General features: G+C 43.2%; 1 protein-coding gene across 1 annotated transcript; it reads right to left on the bottom strand.

Annotated features, from left to right (window-relative positions):
• Positions 1-766: 766 nt before the first annotated feature.
• Positions 767-22,938, bottom strand: RRAGC (Ras related GTP binding C). The gene is made up of 7 exons (XM_056122901.1): positions 22,587-22,938; positions 20,835-21,038; positions 19,477-19,676; positions 14,399-14,513; positions 12,590-12,732; positions 8,104-8,252; positions 767-1,114 (listed from the first exon to the last, which is right to left on the bottom strand). Exons 1-7 carry the CDS (start codon positions 22,821-22,823, stop codon positions 963-965), a joined length of 1,200 nt encoding a protein of 399 aa, XP_055978876.1. The 5' UTR covers positions 22,824-22,938; the 3' UTR covers positions 767-962.
• Positions 22,939-23,194: the final 256 nt, after the last annotated feature.

A 23,194-nucleotide genomic window follows, 5' to 3' on the forward strand; every position in this document is an offset into this window, starting at 1 on the left:
TGTGTGCTCTCCCCCAGCACCCAAGGAGCGAGCAGTGCCCCTGTGCCTAGAGTCATCCCTGGTCAACCGAACAACACTTCTGAAAAAATCTAGAGAGCTTAGCAGGAAAGAATGGAGCAGCCACTATCAAGTTTAAAAAAAAAAAAATGTGAGCTAAATGTTACGACGTATTTCTCCCAAAGATGGAGGAGTTTGGGGAAAACATATTTTCTCAAATCCCATTGTTACACTGATCATGATTATTATCTAACGCAGGAGAAAGAACCCAGATTTTTGGTATCCCAAAAGCCAAGTGCAAAATTTTTCTCGTTTTAAAGTTTTTTCATCGATACTCTGTGGGAACTAACGCAGCAGCCACTGTTAAGCCCTGCTCTCAACTTAATGCAGCATAAAATTTTCTCATTTCGTCAGCAACAAATACAAGAACGTATTTCTGCAGTCAGATGACGTATCTTCCAAGTTGGCAAGCAAAAGCCTCAGGTCTCAGGTGTGCAAAGTCCAAAATAGAAATCTGAGAGGCAGTGTTAGAACTGAAGCAAGGCAGGATGTTTAGAGACTACTCAAATAAAAACCTAAGGGAAGCATATAAAAATTCAGTTCTATTATTTTTGACTGGTAACTGACAGCAACATTCCCTGGTAAGGATGGGCAGGTGGTTGTAATCTCCAGGTCCAGAATATCCCAATGACCTCACGTAGGACCCCTCAAAGGAGAAAAATACCCAAGTTCTGAGGTCTCTAGAATTTGTTTTTGCTGGGGGTTTTGCTTTTGTTTTTTGAAGAAGAGATAGCTTCAGTTGCACACCACAGGGGTTTTCGTCCAAGTAAGAAATTCGATCCCTTGTTCCTAGTGGGACAGGCACCGGACTCCCACAAGCGGCAACTCCCATGTCCTGTAGCACATGCTATCTGACCCTGGAGTGAAGAGTTAGCTGGCACAGAGCCCCAGCCACTGAATTCATGCTACATGGCGTTTCTCGGCGTGCCGTTGTGTGTCAATGCTTTCAGGCTGGGGGCACTGGTCTGATGACCACAGCTCCTGTGAGAAGTCACGCCCACCTCAAAAACCTCATGAATAGCTTTCCTGAAACAGTGGAAGTTGTAGTCTATTAAACCTGCAGAAGAGAAAGAGAAGATCAGGCACACTAAATGTCAATTGTGAAATGATCTGGAAATATTCAGTGACCCCAAAAAAGCTGACCAGCATTAAAAAATATTCAGGGCCAGGATGTTATAACCATGTGTGAAGTCCTAAATTCACTCCTTGGCACCATCAAGAAACTTTTCTTAAATAAACAACTATTCAGGAGTTGAATTTACCGCTCAAGTGTCAGGGCACATGCCTAGTGTGTGCAAGGCCTTAAACTCAATCCCCAATACCAGATATTCCCCTTAGCACCGCCAGCTGTGACTCTGGTAGCCCCAAACACCACAGCATAACTCTACTAAAAGGAAGTTTACCTAGAAAATTTACAATAAAATATAAAGACAAAGTAAAATACTTTTAAATCATCAAGATTCTTCTTTTACAAGTCCCTGAGGCAGCCAGTGACGTGTTAAAGAAAACAGGAAGAGTAACAGTCCGGCAAACTGCTCCATAGAGCCCTGGGATTGGGGCAGTGCCAGAGAGGACCAGCAGCACAGCCTTAGAGAACGTTTCTATATCTTCAGGCAGGACAGCTCCTTCACATGCTTTACTGCTTCCAGGGAAGAATTCAGTTGAATACAGAAACGGCTAATTTCCTACTAAATGTCCTTATTTCCCCTTCTTCCCCAGAAACAGTACATTGATTCTGGATGAGAACACAGGTGTTCAACTAAAGTATTACTCGTCCTCACAGTTAGGAATAGTCACTGAACCACTTGATCACTGAAATAAGGGAAAGTATGTGCGACCTTCTATGAAACCTCCCAAAAGGCCAGGAATGTAGCTCAGCAGCAGAACACACACTTCCCATGTATGGGTTGGGGGGAGGGGGGTGTTCCATCTCTGACACAAAAGAGAGAAAAGAAATCTCCTTAAAAGGAAGAGAATGCAGTCTTCCTTCGCCCTGTTCCCCTTTCATGTGCAGAATACGGGTGGAACTCCAGAAGCCCTTGAAGACATGTGGTGACCTTGTAAAGAGAAGTCAGTGCTAACAATGACAGAAGAAAGAGGCATCTATACCCTCAGCAATGCTGACACACAAAAATAACACAGAAGAAAAAAACCAGAACAATCTGGAGTCCACTGATCTGACAATGTAGAAAACATTCAAACACGGGAAAGCCAAGTACAATGTAAAAACAGCCAATGAAAGCTTCAAGGATAAGGTAAAGTTTCATGAGACAAGAATTAGACAAGTGGGGCTGGAGAGACAGCACAACGGGTAAGGCGTTTGCCTTGCATACGACAGGCCCGGTTCCGATTCCCAGCATCCCATATGGTCCCCCGAACACCGCCAGGAGTAATTACTGAATGCAGAGCCAGGAGAAACCCCTGAGCATCGCTGGGTGTGACCCAAAAAGCAAAAATAAATAAATAAATAAATAAATAAATAAATAAAATAATACATTTAAAAAAGATGCCAAATACCAGTAACAATGATGGGTCTCATTCTCCTAAAGAGCCTTGAATATAATCTCAGGGCTAGGATGAAAGAGACGTTACTGGGGCCTGCTCGAGGCAATTGACAGGATGATGAATGAATTAATTAAAAAAAGAAGAAGAAGAATCAGACAAGCAAGAGAAACAAACCCACATGGAAACAGCAAGTAATGAGAACACAGCACAGGTGGGAGATGTGAAAGAAACTGGTCTGACTGGAGAGAGGTCAGAGAATTCTTGGGAGGAAGCAGTGGATATCAAATCTGAATAAAGGGCTGAGGATGCTGCTCAGAGATACAGCCCTTACCTTCCAAATGTGAAGCCCTGGGCTCAATCCTCAACACTACCTCCCAACAACAAAAAAGTAAGTCTTGGTATCTTTAAGGATTTGGCAAGGACAACAAAAACAAAAATGAATGAAACTACATCAAATTTAAATGTTTTTGCATAACAAGAGAAACTGGAGTTAAAATAAAAAGGCAGTATACTAAATAGAAAGAAAAAGTATCTGCGTACCATAGATCAGACAAAGGGCTAACACCCAAGATACAGCATATTCACAAAGCTCAACAACAAACCAGTGTGACCCCACCAAAAAATGGGGAGAGGTGAACAGATACTTCTCCAAGAGAGCACAGGATTGCTAATACACATATGAAAAAGTGTATGCAAACTAATTTTGTTGCAGGTAGGACATATTGGACTTAAAATGACCATATGTTATTAGGGAAATGTAAATAAAAATAATGATGAAGAATCATCTCACACCAGTGAGAATGACACATAACAAAAAGACTAGAAATATCCGTGTTGGTCGGGATGTGCTAAGAAAGGATGTGCTCCTTCCCTACTAGTGGGAAAGTTGTTTGGTTCAGCTCCGAAGGAAAGCAATTTGGAGTTTCACAAAATGCACTGTAGCACTGTCCTCCCATTGTTCATCAATTTGCTTGTGCAGGCCCAGTAACTTCTCCATTGTGAGACTAGTTGTTACTGTGTTTGGCATATCAAATACGTCATGGGTAGCTTGCCAGGCTTTGCCGTGTGGGCGAGATACTCTCGGTAGCTTGCTGAGCTCTCCGTGAGGGGCAGAGGAATTGAATCTAGCTCGGCCGGGCTGGCCACTTGCAAGGCAAACGCCCTACTGCTGTGCTATCGCTCCAGCTCCTCAAAATATAAAAAAAAAAAAATAGTGACCCAACAATTCCATTTGTTTGCATCTACCCCCAAAACATAAAAACATTAATTAAGAAAGATACACGCACATTCATTGCAGTAGTCAGTACAATAACCAGGATATGGAAATAAGCATTAATGTCCAATGACAGTGAATGGATAAAGAAACTGTGGCATATATACACAATGGAATACTACGGAGCTGTAAGAGAAGATGAACTCCTGCAGTTTGATGCAACTTGGATGAAGCTGAAGAGCATCATGTTAGGCAAAATGATAGGGATAAGGAAAAATACCAGATGATCTCACTCATATGTGACATACAGAGATAAAACAAGGGACTAGATAGTATTGAATAATGACAAACCCTTGCTCCTGGTTTGGAGGAGGGAAGAAAAGGTGGATAAGAGGTAACATAGGAATAGTGAAGGCTGTGGGAATTTTGGTGGTAGTGAGGTCCAGTAAGTTTGTACATCAAAACCATAAACATTAACACAACTGACCATGTTATATAACTACAATAAAAATTTTAAAATTTTAATAAACAAATCTGGGCTGGAGCGATAGCACAGCGGGTAGGGCATCTGCCTTGCACGCAGCCAACATGGCCGACCCGAGTTCGATTCCTCCACCCCTCTCGGAGAGTCCGGCAAGCTACCGAGAGTATTCGATATGCCAGACACAGTAACAACAAAGTCTCCAATGGAGACGTTACTGGGCCCGCTCGAGCAAATCGATGATCAACGGGAGGGCCTTTATTTACTTACTTACTTTAATAAACAAATCTAAGTAAATAAGATAGACAAATGACTCTTTTTTCAGATATCTGATACGACACTGTAGTCGAAGAATTTATGCTTACTGGTGACAATACTATTATGATTTTAAAAAGAGCACTAACTCTTAAAAAATACCTATTAAAATCTGTCTGCTAGAATGACCTGATGTCAGGAACTTACTTTAAAAAATCTAGTAAGGAGAAACACAAATAAGATTTGCTATTTTGCTAATTTTGATAAATGTTCAATCTGAGTGGTAAAAGGAGTCCTTCATATTACTTTCTTTACACGTTCATGCTTGGCTATGCACACACACACGCACACACACAGAGTAAAAGTTAATACTAATTTTGTTGCAGGTATGACATATAGGACTTAAAATGACCATATGTTGATGATTGCTTTAGCAGTAAAGTGGCTACATGAATCCACTGTGCTTGACCAGGTCTGTATCTAAAAAAAAAAAAATTCAATTGCCAGAAGTTAAAAAAAAAAATCAAAGAGAGGAATAGAGAAAAATAACAAACTCTCAAAACTTAGTACAAACAAGATAAAGTAAGGCCAGGCAGATAGCTCAGAAGTCACAATGAATGCCTGACATGGACCAGGTCCCAGATTTATATACCTCAGCACCACTGGTGCCCCTGGCTTCAACGGTTACTCTAGGGGGTCCAGCAGCCATGACAAGCAGCACTCCAGTGCCAGGTCCAACCAAAGAACTATCTGGCCCAGTGGGCTAAGTATCAACCAGGACTGGTCCCGGCCCTCCTGGGAACTGCTTGAGACCACCACGTCCCACCCATAACCAGTAAAAGGTAAAAAGTAAACGAACAGGTAAATTACTGAAGAAGAAATATGAACAGACATAAAAACATGCTGTCGTGAAAAAGATGTTTGTTCAACTACTGATTAAAGTAAAAATCAGAAGCTAAATGAAATGCCATTTCAAAGCCACAGGAACACAATAGTTAAACAGTGTTCAAACCATATCAAGCATTATCAAGGACATGAAGGGATAGGAACTGCCATTGTACTACGAAGGGTGAAAAAGGGAAAGGCACTTAGGAGAGCCGTCTAATAAGGTTGAGTTTGTATTCCTTCTGTAAATTGTACTCCTAAATGCATCTCTAGAGAAATTTTTCATTCACTGTAAAAGCAAACTTGTTCATGACATGAATACTGCTACAAAACTATAATCTTAAAAAACAACCTGAATGTAGGCTAGGTAGATAGCTCTAAGGGATAGAGCACATGATTTGCATGTAGCAGGTCCAGGTTCAATCCCAGAACCAAATGTAAAGACATTCCCTGACTACTAATAACACAACACACACACACACACACACACACACACACACACACACACACCCCTGAATGTCCAGCAACAAAAATATTAATTGTAGTATTTTTAATCCATGAACTACATGACAGGGAACATAAACTACAGTCACATGTTATCAATATGAATAAGTCTAAAAAAAAATCCTTGAATTGAGAGAAACAAGTTGCAGAAGACTATACTTTTAAATCACAAAGAGATACACAACAGTCTATATATTGCCTTAAAAATGCATATAACTAGAGATAGCTCAAAGGGTGACTGCACATGCTTTGCACAGAGGAGGCACGGGTTCCATCCCTAGCACTGCATGGTCCCCATCACTACCAGGAAGCAAAGAGAGAAGAAAGCTTCCACAAAGAAGGAACTGAGGATCAAATGCTTCAGAAGCCTTAAGAGGACAGAATGGGAAAAAAAGGCCACTGAGTTTGGTCCCTGGCGCTGTACAAATGCCCAGAGGTCAGACCTGGCTGCTCTTCCCTCTAGGTCCTGCAGCACTGCAAGCAGGTATAATCTCCAGCACACAGCCAGGTGTGTGTGAGCGTCACAAGACATGCAAAGTTGCAGTTAGGAGTGCCACCCCCAGCAAGCACCAAGTACACAAGCACCGCAAGCAAGCCTGTGTGATCCAGACAATCACAACAGTAGCAACAAAGGGAAGAGAAGGGGGCCAAATTTAAATTCAAAAGGAAAAAGATAAGGAAAAAACCTGAGTTATATATATGAAGAGAAGGACAAAAGTAGTTGAGCTGAAAACTGTCTAATATTACAATATTATTTTCTCCTTTTCAAGGGCCTAAGACATTATGACAAGAACTGGAACAATACTACAGTAGGTAAGGTGCTTGCCTTGCATTCAGCGGACCCAAGTTCTATTCTGGCATCCCCTATGGTTCCCCGAACCATGCCAAGACTGATTCCTGAATGCAGAGCCAGGAGACAGTCCTGAGTAAAACCAGGAGTGGCCACAAAACGAAAATAAAAAAAGGGTTAAGAAATTATTACAGGGGTTGGAGCACAGCATTTGCCTTGCATGTGCCTGACCCAGGTTCAATTCCTAGCATCCCATACGGTCCCCCGAGCACCACCTAATTCCTGAGTGCAGGGCAGAGCCAAGACTAACCCCTGTGCATCACCAGGGGTTGTGACCAAAAAAAGCAAAAAAAATTAAAAAAAAAAAAAATGATGATGGGGGTCAGAGCATTAGTACAGCAGGGAGGGCATTTGCCTTGCATGTGGCTGACCCGGGTTCGATCCCCATCATCCCATATGGTCCCCTGAGCAATGCCAGGATTGAAACTGGAGTAACTCCTGAGCAGCACCTGTGGGGGTGGGGGGAGGGAGGGACGATGGAAAGGAGGAGAAGGCAGGCAGGCAGGCAGGAGGCAGAGCGGGAATACAAGGGTTAAGTCAAAAAAAGCCAACCCAGTTTGAGCCCCAGCACCAGGCAGTCCTCTACGTGCATGGCTAAGCGGCACCATGTCCATGGACCCTTGTGGAATATGAAAGACTGGGAGAGATGCCGGGCCTCCTGAGCACCTGATCCACAAATAATTATGATAAAGGACATAACATGAAGACAGATTTTTTGGGACAGGGAGATACCTGAATGAGCTGGAGTACTTGTCTTGCATGCACTAGACCCCAGGTATAATCCCCAGCCACTGCACAACCCCCACAGCATGGCCAGGTTTGGTCAAGTGGGCCCTGAGCACAATCTGGGTTCAAACAACACTGCATAGCAGGGCCCAAGCACTGAACTGACAGGTCTTCACAGTAGGGCTGAGTATCGCCAGGAGTGGACTCTCAAGTTCCTGACCAACCAACCAAACTTAAAAACCCAGTCTGTTAATAATGCCATTACTAACAGACCTAGACAGTATTATACTTTGCAAAGTCAAAAAAGAAAATACTATGTGATCTCAATCATATAAGGCGTATAGAAAGAATTGGGTAAACAAAGTGAATAAATCAAAAGTAAGCTTTTAAACTATAATGGTAAACTATAAATGGTTAAATTAATTGGTTAAAAAGCAATTAATGGTTTCCAGAATAAAAAGGAGGAAGGGGAATCAGGTAAAAGAGGATAATTATATGATGGACAGAACTGAACCTTTGGTTCTGAACTTGATACATATCACATCCGATATTTAATAATGCATACCTGCTATTTATCTATAAGGCAATGTTATTTCAATAATACAAAAGAAAATTGAGAAAAATTACCTTTTCGTTCAAAACTTTCTTCCCTAAGTATGCAAACCAGTGCCAAAAATTTAGTCACTTCCTTCAAATAAAGGACAGTTGTGTTATTCAGCTTGATAATTGCCATAGATTCTTTGTCATAGGCACTTCCACTTCCATCTTCCTTTAACCTGTTTTGAGAGAAAGTAATGCTCATACTAGGTTTCCCAATTGGGTAGGCTGTCACATTTCATTTGCACAATGACATGTGTAAATTACATTTCCATATATTTATACATGTATATTCCACTCATTTTCCTGAATGTCTTCTGAAAAAGAATACTAAGTTAAATAATTTGGGAAGTGAAGTTGTCACTTAGGTAAAGAGCTCCCAGGTATCAATGCAGTACGCTAAGCACTCTTTATTACCTAGAATACATGAAATTAGAGCAAGCTCCAAATCTCTTCCCATACTATGCTTCACCGACAATATGCAAATAAAGGTCCTCAAATATTAAAACTCTTAGCAAAAAGTATAAAAATTAAAATATGTCTGGTCTATCAACGATACTACAGAATCCTTATGACTGCATTCTGAGACTTACTAGGTCTGTAAGCTATTTCATTTAGCAAATTAGAATTGTCAGAATCATATGTAGTTCCCCTTTAAAAAGAGCAAACTGAGAAATAAGTAAACAGACTATAATAAGGCCAAATAATATACATAGACTATGTTAAGAATGACGAGATAGGGGCTGGAATGATAGCACAGTGGGTAGAGTGTTTGCCTTGCACGCAGCCGTCCTGGGTTTGATTCCCAGCATCCCATATGATCTCCTGAGCACTGCCAGAAGTAATTTCTGAGTGCAGAGCCAGGTGTGATACCTGAGCATTGCCGGGTGTGACCCAAAAAGCAAAAAAAATGATGATGAGATGATGGATTTTTTTTTTTTTAGTAATACACTCTTTAAGGTATAATGTATTTTAGGATGTAACTTATTCTAAATAACTTATTCTAAAAAAAAAAAGTAAATTTTTTTGTTTATTTTTGTTTGTTTTGGATGAAACCTGGCAGTGCTCAGGGCTTACTCCCGGCTCTGCACTCAAGAATTAGTCCTGGCAGTGCTCGGGGACCATAAGGGATGCCAGGGATCAAACCTTAGTCAGCTGCGTGAAAGACAAATGCCCTATGTACTATACTACCACTCCAGCACCACTTCTGGAACGCCCGCCTGTCCTTCGCCAACTATAAGACCAAGATAACTGCCCTCCGACGTCCTGATGGATCCATCACATCCTCCAGAATGGCAATGGAGAAGATTATCCATGACTTCTACTCAAATCTCTTCAATAGCCATGTCCACTTGCCGACATACCAAATTCCACAGGATGGATATGTCGTTCCCAACGTTCTCCCTTCCGAAATCCGACACGCCATTTCTTCGGTAAAGAAACAAACAGCACCTGGCCCAGACAAGGTCAGACCTGAACACCTGAAGAACCTGCCGTCAGTACTCAACAATACACTGGCTCGGCTCTTCACTCGCTACCTGTCTGAATGCAAGGTTCCATCCCAATGGAAAACCAGCAGGACCGTACTACTGTTCAAGAAGGGAGACATCCATGACATTGGCAACTATCGCCCAATCTGCCTATTGTCTGTCATCTACAAGTTGTTCACTCGAGTCATCCTAAATAGGATTGGCAGAACACTAGATGAAGGACAACCATGCGAGCAAGCCGGGTTCCGCAAAGGTTTCAGCACCATCGACCATATCCACACGATAACCAAGCTCATTGAGGTTTCTCGGGAGTTCAAGATGCTGCTCTGCTTAACGTTCATTGATTTAAAGAAGGCCTTTGATTCTGTTGAGACGGAAGCGGTCATTGAAGCCCTAGCCAATCAGGGCATTCAAGCCCAATACATCAGGATCCTCCGTGAGCTGTATTGCGGATTCACTACCAGGATCTCACCATTCTACAAAGAAGTGATCGTTGATGTCAAGAGAGGGGTGCGGCAGGGTGATACCATTTCACCAAAACTCTTCAGTGCCACCCTCGAGAACATCATGCGACGACTGGAATGGGAAGGAATGGGAGTGAAGATAGATGGTCGGCAACTACACCACCTCCGCTTTGCTGATGACATTGTTTTAATAACACCAAACATCAGCCAAGCGGCACAAATGCTGGCCGACTTTGACCATGAGTGTGGAAAGGTAGGACTACAGCTGAATCTTACGAAGACAATGTTTATGAGAAACAGCCTTGTTCCTGACGCCCCATTCGCTCTCAATGGAACGACCATCTCCGAATGCAACAGCTATGTGTACCTAGGTCGAGAGGTCAACATGACAAATGACCTGGCACCCGAGCTGCGCAGGAGGAAGAGAGCGGCTTGGAACGCCTTCAAGAACGTCGAAGAAATAGCTAAGAGGACGAAGAACCTCCAGCTCCGGGCACATCTCTTTGATTCCACTGTTCTTCCTGCATTAACATATGCCTCAGAGACCTGGGCCCTACGCAAACAAGATGAGAACGCTATTCAGGTCTCCCAAAGAAGAATAGAAAGAGCTATGCTTGGAATATCACGTTTCACTCAAATGAGAGAACGAATCCGGAGTTCTGACGATCAAGGATCAGGGACGCTGTCTCATTTGCCAAGGTGTCGAAAATCAGATGGGCTGGTCACGTAATGAGATTTAAAGACGACTGTTGAACTAGAGCTGTTACTGATTGGATTCCACGGGATGTCAAGAGACCGCGTGGCCACCCACCTACCAGATGGTCAGACTTCTTCGTCAAGATCATGAACGATCGGTTTGAGGCCCTTCATGTTCCCAGAGCGAACAGATGCCATTGGGCTACACTAGCACACGACAGGGACAAATGGAGACGTTACTGGCGCCCGCTCGAGCAAATCGACGACTAACGGGAAGTTAAGTAATTAAGTGATTAATAATAAAAATTTGTTTTATAAATTTTTTTGGTTTTTAAATTTTTGTAAAGAAAAAAATGTTCTCTGTTTTATTTTATTTTGGGGGGGCTACACCTAGTTGTGCTCAGGGCTTCCTCCTGGCTCTGCGCACCAGGATCATTCCTGGCCGGGCTTGGGAGACCCATAGGTGATGCCAGGGAACCGAACCCAAGTCAGCCACGTGTAAGGCATTGCCGTATTCACTGGACTCTCTCCAGCCCCTGTTTTCCATTTTTAAAAACAGAAAGGGAATACTTCACTGAGTAATATAATCGTCATCCCATTTGCATTACGAAAAAAAACAATGGAGAGTATTACTAAAAAACAAACTCAGACTGAAGTGGAACACGACAAGTAAGGAATGGGTAGGACAAGACAGGAGAGACAGCACAGGGGTTATGGCACTGACACACAGCCAATCCCCGGCACCCCAGATGGTCTCCTGAGCACCTCCAGTAGTAACCCCTAAGCACAGAGTCAGAAGTAAGCCCTGTTTATAGTCCCAGGTGTGTCCCCTAACCCCATCTCCCCTCTCCCCCCCCCCCACAAAAAAAATGGGTAGGACAGGAGCCAGAGAGAGAGCACAGGGGATGCTTGCCTTGCACACAACTGACCCAGATTCAATACCTAGCAATGCCAGGAAAGACCCCTGAGCTAGAGCAAGGAACAGACCCTGGCCACTGAAGGTATGGCACCAAACCACCCACCGCCCCACAAAAAAACAAATGGGTAAGGCAAATGCATTCTCCCGCTCAAAAGGCAGCTGGAGAATGACATGGACAAATTAGGCAGATATCAAGAAAATGGTACTGCTAGAGATATGAAAGAGTTTAGAACAGAGAAGAAAAGATAATAAACCCTGGAAATAATATTAGAGCATCAAAGAATGTCTCAGGAGTATTGAAATTAACTTATTAGGTATACCAGGATATGACAAATTCATAGTTTTGGGGTTTTTTGGGGGGTTCAGGGTGGAACGCCAACATCCACCAACACTACTGGAGGTGCTCAGGAAGACCATATACGATGACAGGGACTGAACAGAAAGTGGCCACATGCAGGGCAAGTACCTTAACCACTGTACTAACTTCCCAGCCTCACTGGCTTTTTAAATATCAATAAATCTTCAAAAGTTTTCTCTCATCCTGAATTAGTCTTTGCTGAGTTTTTCATAAATTTTCTGTGTAGAATTTGATGAAATTACATTAAGAGGTCACATTTTAGAGATTTTTGGTAATTCTGAGTCCTGATTTCCTTGTTTCTCAGTTCTCTGAAATATTAACGAAACTTTCATCCCACAAAGTCTAAGGTCAAACTAAGAACAAGCACTTTGGGAAGTCTGGCACTAGCCACATTTCAACTGCTTTTTTCTCTCGTCTCCATAGGGGCCAGACTCTGTAGCCCACCTACATGCTCCAAGTTGAAGGACCACAGACAGAACAATTCCACTTTATACAGTACTTGCTAGAAATCCCCAGCTAATTCCCCTGACAAAATGAAATAGTAGTTTCCTCTCAGGTGAAATTTTGAAGGAATATAACTGTAACTTACCCATATATACAAGACACATCAATTACAACATCAATCATGTCACAGCAAAGTTCATAAGACTGCATATCCACAGGAGAACTATCTGTTGCAATGTAGATTTTGCTGACAACATCAAAGAGAAATGCTTTTTCAATACCTGAATTCTTAGAAAAACAAAATTGAGGAAATTTTCAGCTTTTAAAAGAATCAGTTTGCAATTTATCAAAATTCTTGAATTAATAAATATCCAAGGACAATTTTTCTTAAATAACTCAATACCAGAAAAACAAACTATTTGGCTGACAGTTCTATTACCCAAAGAATAAAAGTGCATTTCTCTGCTCTGATTAACTGACATAACAGTATCAGTAAAATGTTTTTTCTTCTTCTCTTTACTTCAAAATTATTTTGTAATACATCAGCAAAAAAAATTTTTAATGCCCCCCAAATCAAGCCATGCTCCACTTTCAATAATCCTTCTGGTTCTGGGGTAGGGGAGAGGAGTGTCTGGTCTACAACCACCAGTGCTCAGGGTTGCTCCTGGTGGTGACTGGGGGGTCCATGAAGGACTACTGACTGAACCCAGGATTCCTGCATGCAGATCATGTGCTCCAGCCTTCTGAGCTATCTCCCTGGGCCTCAATAATCCTTATTTAATAATTCATTTTTCATCAGAATAGCCTTGCTGCCAGAAAAGATTTTAGCAGTTGGCAAAACATGAAAGACTTAGTTTGATATCAGTATCTACAATGACCCAAAAGCCCAAAAGAATTGGGGATCACTTGAGTCTTTCAAAGCAACATTTTGGAAAATACAACTGAACACTAAATTTATTAGAAGAACAAACCTTCATAGTTAGGGGCTGGAGCGACAGCAAAATGGGTAGGGCATTTGCCTTGCACGCAGGTGACCCGAGTTTGACTCCCAGCATCCCATACGGTCCCCCAAGCACTGCCAGGAGTAATTCCTGAGTGCATGAGCCAGGGGTAACCCCGGTGCATCACTGAGAGTGACCAAAAAAAAAAAAACCTTCATAGTAAGCTTAATTCTTAAAATGATTGTGAAATACAATACTGAGGATAGTTTGCAAATGATTAACTTTTCAGTGTGACTTCCAATAATTCCCAAAATCTTTATCTTTCCAAGTTCTTCCTTTAGGAAAGACATAATAAAGATTGTGTGGGGGGGGGGTGGAGGGGGGGAGTGGGCAGGGGAGCACCCATAAATGGCAGTGCTTGGAGCATCGGAACAGCTCTCATGACCTGCTGCCAGCAGTGCTCAGGGGACCGTGTGGTGCTGGGGATCAAATCCAGGGCTCCTACTTGCAAAGCATGTGCTCCAGTCCTTTGAGCTAGCTCCCCAGCTACTCATAGAGATATTTTTAATCAAGAAATATGAGAAATTTTTTTCATTTTACTTTTTTTTTTTTTTGCTTTTTGGGTCACACCTGGCAATGCACAGGGGTTCCTCCTGGCTCTGCGGTCAGGAATTACCCCTGGAGGTGCTCAGGGGACCATATGGGATGCTGGGAATCAAACCCGGGTCAGCTGCGTGAAAGGCAAACGCCCTACCCACTGTGCTATTGCTCCAGCCCCTCATTTTACATTTTAAAAATGGTGACCAATATAGAAATAACTCAAAAATAAAAAGTCATTTAATGCCTTTATTATTTTACTTATTCTTTATTATTCTGCTTTTCATTACCTGTTAAGTGTTATCATTAATCTTTAAGTTTAATTCAGACTAATTCAATCCATATTTTGTGATAATACAAATACATTCAATGAAAACGGAATCAGAAATTATAGTGGATTAAGTTAATTCACTTACCGATATAAAGATATTTAATAAATTTTCCAAGGTTGGTAGTTGAGGGATGAGTTTCTGTACCACCTTACTAAAGGCTTCAAATATTGAATGGTCATAGATACTAGTCAAATAAAAGCTGGGGGGGAAAAAAACATGGTAGATTTAACTGGAAGATTTCTTAAATTGGGAAATAAATAACACAGTAGATTTAACTGAAAAAATCTCTTAAGCTGAGTGACAATTATCCTAATAAAGTTTCTTGACAGATGCAATTTTCCTACCTGACTCACTATCCATTCCTTTACCATGTTTACTCAGAAGATAACTCAGATAGTAACCCAAAACACATTTTTAGATGCAAAAATTTAAATGTTCACCTAATTTTCCATAACCTGATTCAAAGAGTTTTGGTTTCTTAAAGTTTTTCTTTGCCTTTTGTTTTTGTTTTGGGGCCACACCAAGCCATGCTGAGGGCTTACTCCTTGCTCAGCACTCAGGAATTACTCCTGGTAGGCTCAAGTACCATGTAGGGTAGCACTGTAGCACTGTCCTCCCGTTGTTCATTGATTTGCTCGAGCGGTCATCAGTAATGTCTCCATTGTGAGACTTGTTACTCTTTTTTGGCATATCGAATACGCCACGGGGAGCTTGCCAGATTCTGCCGTGAGGGTGGATACTCTCGGTAGCTTGCGGGGCTCTCCGAAAGGGATGGAGGAATCGAACCCAGGTCGGCCACGTGCAAGGCAAATGCCCTACCTGCTGTGCCATCGCTCCAGGAGGGTCACCGAATCAGGGATCAAACCTAGGTTGTCTGCATGCAAGGCAAGTACCTTACCAACTGTAGTATCTCTCTAGCCCCCAGTTTCTAAGCTCTTAACTCACAAAAAATAAGATTAAAAAAACCCCTACAGGGGTTGGAGAGATAGTATAGCAGGTAGGATATTTGCGTTGCACACAGCTTGACCAGAGTTAAATCCACAGCATTCCATATGGTCCCCTGAACCCTGTCAGGAATAATTTTTAAGAACAGAGTCAGGAGTTTCCCCTAAGCATCACTGGGTGTGGCCTCAGAACAAAACATAAAGTACTTTTTTTTTTTTAAGTGGGGACCAGATAGTCCGATGGGTAGGGCATTTGCATTGCACAGCCAACCTAGGTTCAACCTCAAGCTTCCCATATGGTCCCCTGATCCCCACCAGGAGTAATTCCTAAGCACAGAGCAAGAAGTAACCCCTGAGCATCACTGGATATAGCCAAAAAACAAAAACAAATAAGCCAACAGAAAGCTCGAGAAGTGCCATTTATGAAATAACACAATTCCAGTCTCTTGCCAAAATCTTCAGAAAGCTGTTTCTTAACCTCTCTACCTAGAATATCACCTCTTATCTACCCATTATCTACCCGACTCCTATTTTTTTCTTAATAGCACTGATAGTTAAAATTACAATATCACATTTAAGTACTTCTGAGCTACTCTTCAGTCATCAGAATGTAGGCTACATGAGGAGAGGGTAGATTCTGCCAGCTCTTGTTTGTAGCTAGAATCCCACGCCCCTGAACAGTGCTCATAACATCTACTGAAGAAATAAACTAAAACAACCAGAGCTTAGAATATGTATAAATAATGTATGAAGGAGGATGAGTCGGCTCCTATAGAAACTGAACAGGAGTCTCAGTGCCTAAAAAGTTGTATCGTGGAGAAGCAGCACCCAGAATTAACAAAACTCAGAAAGAGGTATTGAAAAATTGGGGGAAAGGAGACCCACACCTGGCACTGTTCAGAGGCTATCCCCAGCTCAGTACTCAGAAGTCACTCCTAGTAGTGCTCAAGAGACAGTAAGTGGTGCCAAGAATCAAACCCAAGCTTCCTGCACACATAGCATGCACCCTGGCAACTACAATCTATCTAGCCAGCCTTTCACAATTTGAACACGAAACAATTCTGTCTGCTTTTTCCTCAGAAAACATATTCTTCACCATTCAAGGCACATTTACAGGTACATATTACGAAATCAGAGACACAGAACTGTGTATGCCACAGTTAACAGGAAATTTAAAGACATTTTCAAAGAGCTAACCTAAGATCCTAACCCCTCCCAAGATGGAACTCTGTTGGAACACGAAAACGGGTGAGGCCAAGACAACTCCCATCAGGAACTAGGAACAAAGGAGTATTTTCAGTGTTTCCTCGAGGCAAAAAGGAGAGCCACATAAGATCCTGCAGGATTATGATTTTTGATGGTGAATGGGGACAGAGAGAATGTGCAAGGCGGAGGGCATCTTAGTAAGCTGAGTTTGTAAAACCTTGAAATCAAATGGAGACTACCAAACACAACCAGTCAAACACAACTGGTCAGAAAAGCCTGAATCATATTCTATGAGGACAATAAGGCTTGGGGCCCCAACAAAGAACCGTAGAACAAAGGAAAGAGATGATGGGTTACCCCTGGAATAAGATGCCCTAAAAAGGAACAGACACAATGTAAAAATCAGGATTCCCAAGGGCAGCAAGGAATGTAGGTCAATAGGGTTTAAAATCCATTTAAAAACCCTTTAATAAGGGCTGGAGCAATCGTAGAGCAGTTATAGTGCTTGCTTTGCACATGGTCAACCAGGGTTCAGCCACCAGCACAAAAGGTCCCGAGCAACAACAGGAGTGATCTCTGAGCACAGAGCCAAGAGTAAGCTTTGAGCACCACTGAGTGTGATTCAAAAAAAAACAAAAATAACAAAATCTATTGAGAGTGGATTCCCATAAGGTAAAACAGAGAATTCTGAGGCATTTACGTGTTCTTACAAATATTAATTTTTAAAAAACATGTGTAATTTATATGTTTAAAATTTTAAATCCAAGCAAACTGGATGTCAATGAGATTTTTATTTTAAACATGGTCACTTCCAGTGCATATTCTGGGAATATACCTCCGGGGTATATTCTGGGAATATACTCGGGGGGCCCAAAAACACACAGGAGAAACACCACCTGCACTTCTATGTTCATTGCAACACTATTCACAATAGCCAGAATCTGGAAACAACCCAACTGCCCAAGAATAGACAACTGGAGTAACAAACTATGGTACATCTATACCATGGAATACTACGCAGCTGTTAGAAAGAATGAAGTCATGGAGAGTATCATGCTGAGTGTACTGAGAGGGGCAGACACAGAATCACTGAACTCACTTGTGGGATATAAAAAATAATACTAAGAGACTAACAACAAGGCCAGAAAAAACAGGGACCATAAGGACTGGTCAACGGTTGGAAGCTTGCCACAAGTGTGTGGGAATCAAAGGGTAGTTAGGATAGAGAAAGGACCAGTATGACTACAATAGAAATGATCGCTCTGGACAAGAACTGAGTGTTGAAAGTAGGTAAAGGGATATACATGATAACCTTTCAGTATCTGTATTGCAAACCATAAAGCCGAGAGAGAGAAAAAGGGGGGAGGGAGGGAGGGAGGGAGGGAGGGGAAAAAGATAAGTGCCTGCCATAGAGGAGGGGGAGGGGAGAAAATGGAGATGGGGGATGGAGGGCAGGAGGGAAACTGGGGACACTGGTGGTGGGAAATGTATACTGGTGGAAGGGACAGGTGTTGGAACATTATATGACCAGAAACGCAACCATGAAAATCTTTCAACTTTATAACTATGTCTCTCACTGATTCAATTAAATAATAATAATAGCACTGTAGCACTGTCCTCCCACTGTTCATCAATTTTCTTGAGCAGGCACCAGTAACGTCTCCATTGTGAGACTTCCTGTTACTGTTTTTGGCATACTGAATACACCACGGGGAATTTGCCAGGCTCTGCAGTCTGGGCGAGATACTCTCACCTAATAATAAATTTTTAAAAATGTGGTTTCTTAGAATAACTGAAAGATCCTGGAACCTGAGGCCTTAGAGAACATTACGGGTAGAGGTGGGATTGGCTTGAACCTTTAAGGAAGTCACTGAATCAGAACAGGGATAAGGAAATAGCTAATGCTTGTGTCTCTCTCTGCTTCCCCTTTATGATGCTTTTATCAAGGAACACTTTCTTGGGAACTTCCTATTACTTATTTCTACCTATACCAAACACACATACAAAACTTTAGATGTAGGAAATACTCTTCAGACACTTTTAGAATGCAAGAACAGAAATCATTGATCTTGTCTTAAAGGTACCCTTTAATAATATTTCTTAATCACATTTAATTATAAATCAGCAGCACTTTAAATATAACAGCATGGGTCCAGGGTGATGGCGCAAAGGGATAAGAGCATACGCTTTGCACACTGGAGCTCCCAGCTTAATCCCCAGAACTTCAAGGTACCGTGAACACCACAAGTGATACCAAGCACTGTCAGTATGGCCCAAAAACAACAACAAAAACTTAACAGTGACCCTAAGTAGTTTATAGTATAAACTCACCTAGAAGACTTAAGATTAAGGTTCAAACTTTAGGGGCTGAAGAGAGAGCTCAACGGGCTGAGAAGCCCCGGGTTCAATTCCCAGCACCATATGGTCACCTGAGCAACGAGCCAGGAGTAGCCCCTGAGCATCAGCGGGTGTGGCCCAAAAAACAAAAACAAAAAAAAAAAATTCAAGTTTTAAGATTCATAAAAACATGAAGTTTTAAAAAAATATGCACAAAATATATTAGACTCTAGACCTGACCCTGTACCCTTGTACTTTTCTCATTGTGAAAGATGCTGTCAAGACTCAAGATATAAAAGATGCAAGACGAAATACAGAGTTCTACAACTCTGTCTCAAATATGGCAGAGATTTCTTTAGCTGAGGCAAAGGGGGGGGGAAAAAACATCAAGAGAGGGAAGGGCCTCTCACAACAAATTCATCAGTGGATGAATTTGCAAAAGAACCAGCAGAAAAACTTCACATGACCTCCCCTCCAGGAGGACGGGGAAAGGAGAAAATAACTTCTCTACAGAAGCAGGAGCCCCAAACTGTTTACATTTGGGCACAAAGGAAATCCCAAACCTTCTGGATTGGGTAAGGGTCCACCAGTCACAGAAGCTATCATGTACTACATCAGAGATGAGAACACAACTCTTGTTTTCAGGGTTCATATAGCAAACACACACGTTGTTACCTAAGGTGGAGTTTTTCTAGCCCGGCGTCTGCAAGGTCATCATTGGCCCTTTGATGGATGTCTCTCTGTGTTTCTATTTTGTGATCATCAGATAGACCATCAACTTTGTGAATAAAAACCTCAAAATTCATGTCTGGGTTAACTTTGTAGGCTTTCGAAACAGTAATGTGAAGTCTTGTTAAAGCTTCCATGTAGTCATCCTGTAAGTGAAATCAAAACCACTCTTTGAAAAGAAATCTCACTCAAGTCAAGCAATAAACACCCCCAAACCCAACAGAAAAAAAATTCTCTTGGGCCACAGGAATAGCTCAATGGACTGATCACATGCTTTGCAAATCAAGAGGTCTGGGTTTGATCTTCAGCACCACAAGACCCCCAGTATCACCAGGAGCAACCGCTGAGAATAGTCTGGAATAGCCACCAGGTACTGCCAGGTGTGGTCCAAAGACAAAAACAAAATGTTATTAATTTAACTTCACAAATATTCAAATTTTCAAGTACATTAATGTATACCACACCAAAGAGATCTCATAAATTCATTACCAAGTGAAAGCTTATAATTGTTAATACTAATAATATAAAGAAATACAGAAATAAACATTTCTCAGCAGAGTATCTTTGGGTTTTTTCCCTATGTCAGGGATCAAACCCAGAGCCTCATAAATGCAGGGCAAGTGCTTTTCCACAGAACTACTTCGCTGGACTTAACAGAATTCTTTTTAAGTAATCCCAGTAAGACCATTATAGTGTGAATTTAAGCAGGCTGCTTAAACTCTACGATGTGTTTATTCATATGTAAAATTAGAACTGCAGCACCGACCTCACAATATTATGAAGAATAAATTAAATGGTGTGTGTGAAAATTTCATTACAAAGCTTTCACTCAGAAATCACTCCTCAATAATTTTCAAGTTTATAAAAAGTAAGCTTCTTAAAGATAGGGGCAGGTCCCATTTACCTGAGTGTCTAATACATGTTAGGTCCTCATTAAATATTGGGCTAAACTCAATCTGAACAATTAAAGAAAGAATTCACCATAGTATTTACTGATTAATTTCTCATATTCCTCCTTATATTATGGAAACTGATGAGACCTTTTCAATGAGTGACATTACTACTGGAAAATTTTACCAAGTTCAGCAATACCCATTCTTAACCAAAAAAACTGGAAAGCTGCTCATTAACTAGAACTCAAGGAAGGAAAAAAGCATCTCCTAATCTTCTTGCACTCGGCATTTGCACCCAGATGCATTTTCTGCCTGGAACGAACCAACAAAGAAGTAAGCGGTAAGAAGCATGACTTTCCCTTTTCTACATCTTTCACCATCACCGAAGTAAACATCATTATTTCTAACTACCTGCGCATCAATGACATATATCAATGCTCCAGTTCCTCTGAAGATCATCTCATAGTCAAAAGTTGGGTCAAAAAAGTCCATCTGCCCAGGGAAATCCCAGATTTGGAAATTCACAAAGGAACTATTGGAAATGTCATCTTTATAAATCTTGTTGGTGCTTTCCAAAAATAGGGTCTCGTTGGGTGACATTTTATGAAACACCACCTATTAAAAGAAAGAAAACAATTTTATGACTCTTCAACTTCAGTATTTAAAGTTCAAACTTCCTATCCAAAGAGACGGTTCGACAGGTAAAGTATGCAGGCACCCACTCCTGGTTTGATCCCCAACACTAGGTGTGGTCCCCCAAGCACTGTCTGGGTGATCCCTGAACACAGCCAGGAGTCACTCAAAAACCTAAACAAATAAAAATAACATTTACACCCTATATAATTCAAGGAATCTGCTTCCATAGCAAAAATTTTAGAAAGAGATGAACTATCGTATGTCCTTAGAGAAAAAACAAGATTACTTTCCTCTAAGGTTTTCTGAAGCTGAAACTTTTCGCTATTTTCTGGCATCACGTGCAGAACTAGCAGTACACTGTCTTTTATCTCCAATGACCTTTATCTGTATTTTATTTATTGCATTAATTCTGCCAAAATCTGCCTTAAGATTATGAAAGCTAATAGCTGAAGTTTAAGAAGCTTTGTTCACTGAGAAACAGGAATACCTACTTCAGGTTCTGAGGAATAATCAGAAATGCAACTAACTGGGCCCTGCCAGGCCTGCACTGAATTTGCAGTCGTGTGCAATAGATAAAAAAAAAAAAAAGTAATTCTATCAAACAAAGGTGGTAAAAGGGAGAGAGGATGGGGGACAGGAGCGACAGTTTGGGAGCAAAAACCAGTCCTGACAAGAAATGGTATTAGAATCACAATCCGCCCAAAGCAAACATAAAACAAAAAAGGGTGCGAACATAAAACGAAGTTGCCTCTGTCACTTTCTGGAAGAGAAAAACGGATAGCTATTCCCCAGGGTTACTCAGGAAGAACGAAAAGAAATCAAATCAATTTGCTAAAATCCTCCCAAGACAAAGCTGAAAAAGCAAAATAAGGGCGAGAAACAATCAGCTGCTTTTCACCAAGTCCCAGATCTACCCAAATCGAAGAGACTCCGGAGAGACCTTTGCAGCGGGGCAGAAAGGGCAGAACCCCTGGGCATTGCCGTCCCAACTCGCTCGGTGTGCGAGGGGAACGGCCGATGGCCCGTCTGCCCGCTCACTGAAGGCACTCAGTCCGCCCAGGCTGTCCAGGTGTCCCGCACACGCCTGCAGAGGTCCAAGTCCCCCAGTCAACGCGCTCACTTGGCTGCCGAGCACCAGGCCAGGTGACCAAGCACCCCCGGGTCCCCAAAAACGTCACGGCAAGTTCCCCGGCAGGAACGTGGCCGGGGCTTCGTCGCCGCGCTTCCAGACGCTGCTCCCCGGGGAAGCGTCTCAGCTGGGAAGCCCCGCACGCCCAGGACCCCCAAAGGGAGACGATCCCCTCCCCCACGGCCCCGCGCCCCCCGATACGGGACCCTGCGGGGAATCGATCGAGTTCTGCGAGCTGGGGGCGGAGGGGTCCCCCCGGTGGGAGCCGGCCCCGGGAGGCGGAGGTCCCGGGCGCTGCCCAGGGGCACCTGCGGGGCCAGGCGGGAGCGCCTCGGCCTCAGCTGACCGGGGCGTGGGCCCCGAGGTCGGGGCCTTCCCGGCGCCGCGACCCCGCTCACCTTCTGGATGGACGACTTGCCGCTGCGCCGGAGCCCCATGAGCAGAATCCTGGGCTTGGAGCTGTCAGCGCCGCCCGGCCCACAGCCGCCGCCGGCCCCCGCCCCGACCCCCGCGCCCGCCGCCGCCGCCTCCTCTTCCTCCTCTTCCACGCCGTAGCCGAAGTCCTTGGGGAACGAATCGGCCGCGCCGTAACTGCCGGCGAGAGGCGGCTCCTCCGCCCCGTACTGCAGGGACATGGTGCCGGAGCCGCCGCCGCCGCCGCCGCCGCCCGCGCCCTGACAGGCCAGGCCAGGCCGAGCCAGGCCGCCGCCTCCCCGCGCCGCCGCCGCCGCCGCCGCCGCCGCCCCCGGCAGCCGCCACCACCGCGAGGTCCGCCTCGCCGAGCCCGGCTCCCATTGGCTCCGCGCCGAGACCCGGGCTCTCATTGGCCGCGCCGGCTGCCACTCCGGAGCAGCAGGGTAGGTGGTGCCCGTCACGTGCCCGGAATCACCTGACTCCGAGCGGTGGAAGCGGGGGGAGGAGGAGTCACGAGGAGACTGGCCCGGCCGGGCCGAGCCCTCTGCCCTCCTCCCCGGCGCGCGGCGAGGTGGTGCTTCAGCCTCTCGCT

Source organism: Sorex fumeus, unplaced genomic scaffold, assembly GCF_029834395.1.
Source record: "Sorex fumeus unplaced genomic scaffold, SorFum_2.1 ptg000047l, whole genome shotgun sequence".
NCBI classification, from domain to species: Eukaryota; Metazoa; Chordata; class Mammalia; order Eulipotyphla; family Soricidae; genus Sorex; species Sorex fumeus.

Bases quoted from the DNA above. Each gene is read 5' to 3' on its own strand.
- RRAGC (XM_056122901.1), bottom strand. From the start codon at position 22,823: ATGTCCCTGCAGTACGGGGCGGAGGAGCCGCCTCTCGCCGGCAGTTAC. The intron at 14,514-19,476 runs GTAACAACGTGT...TTTCCCCCCCAG, and splicing joins CTAGAAAAACTCCACCTTAG to CTTTTATTTGACTAGTATCT. The intron at 12,733-14,398 runs GTAAGTGAATTA...TGTTTTTCTAAG, and splicing joins TATTAAATATCTTTATATCG to AATTCAGGTATTGAAAAAGC.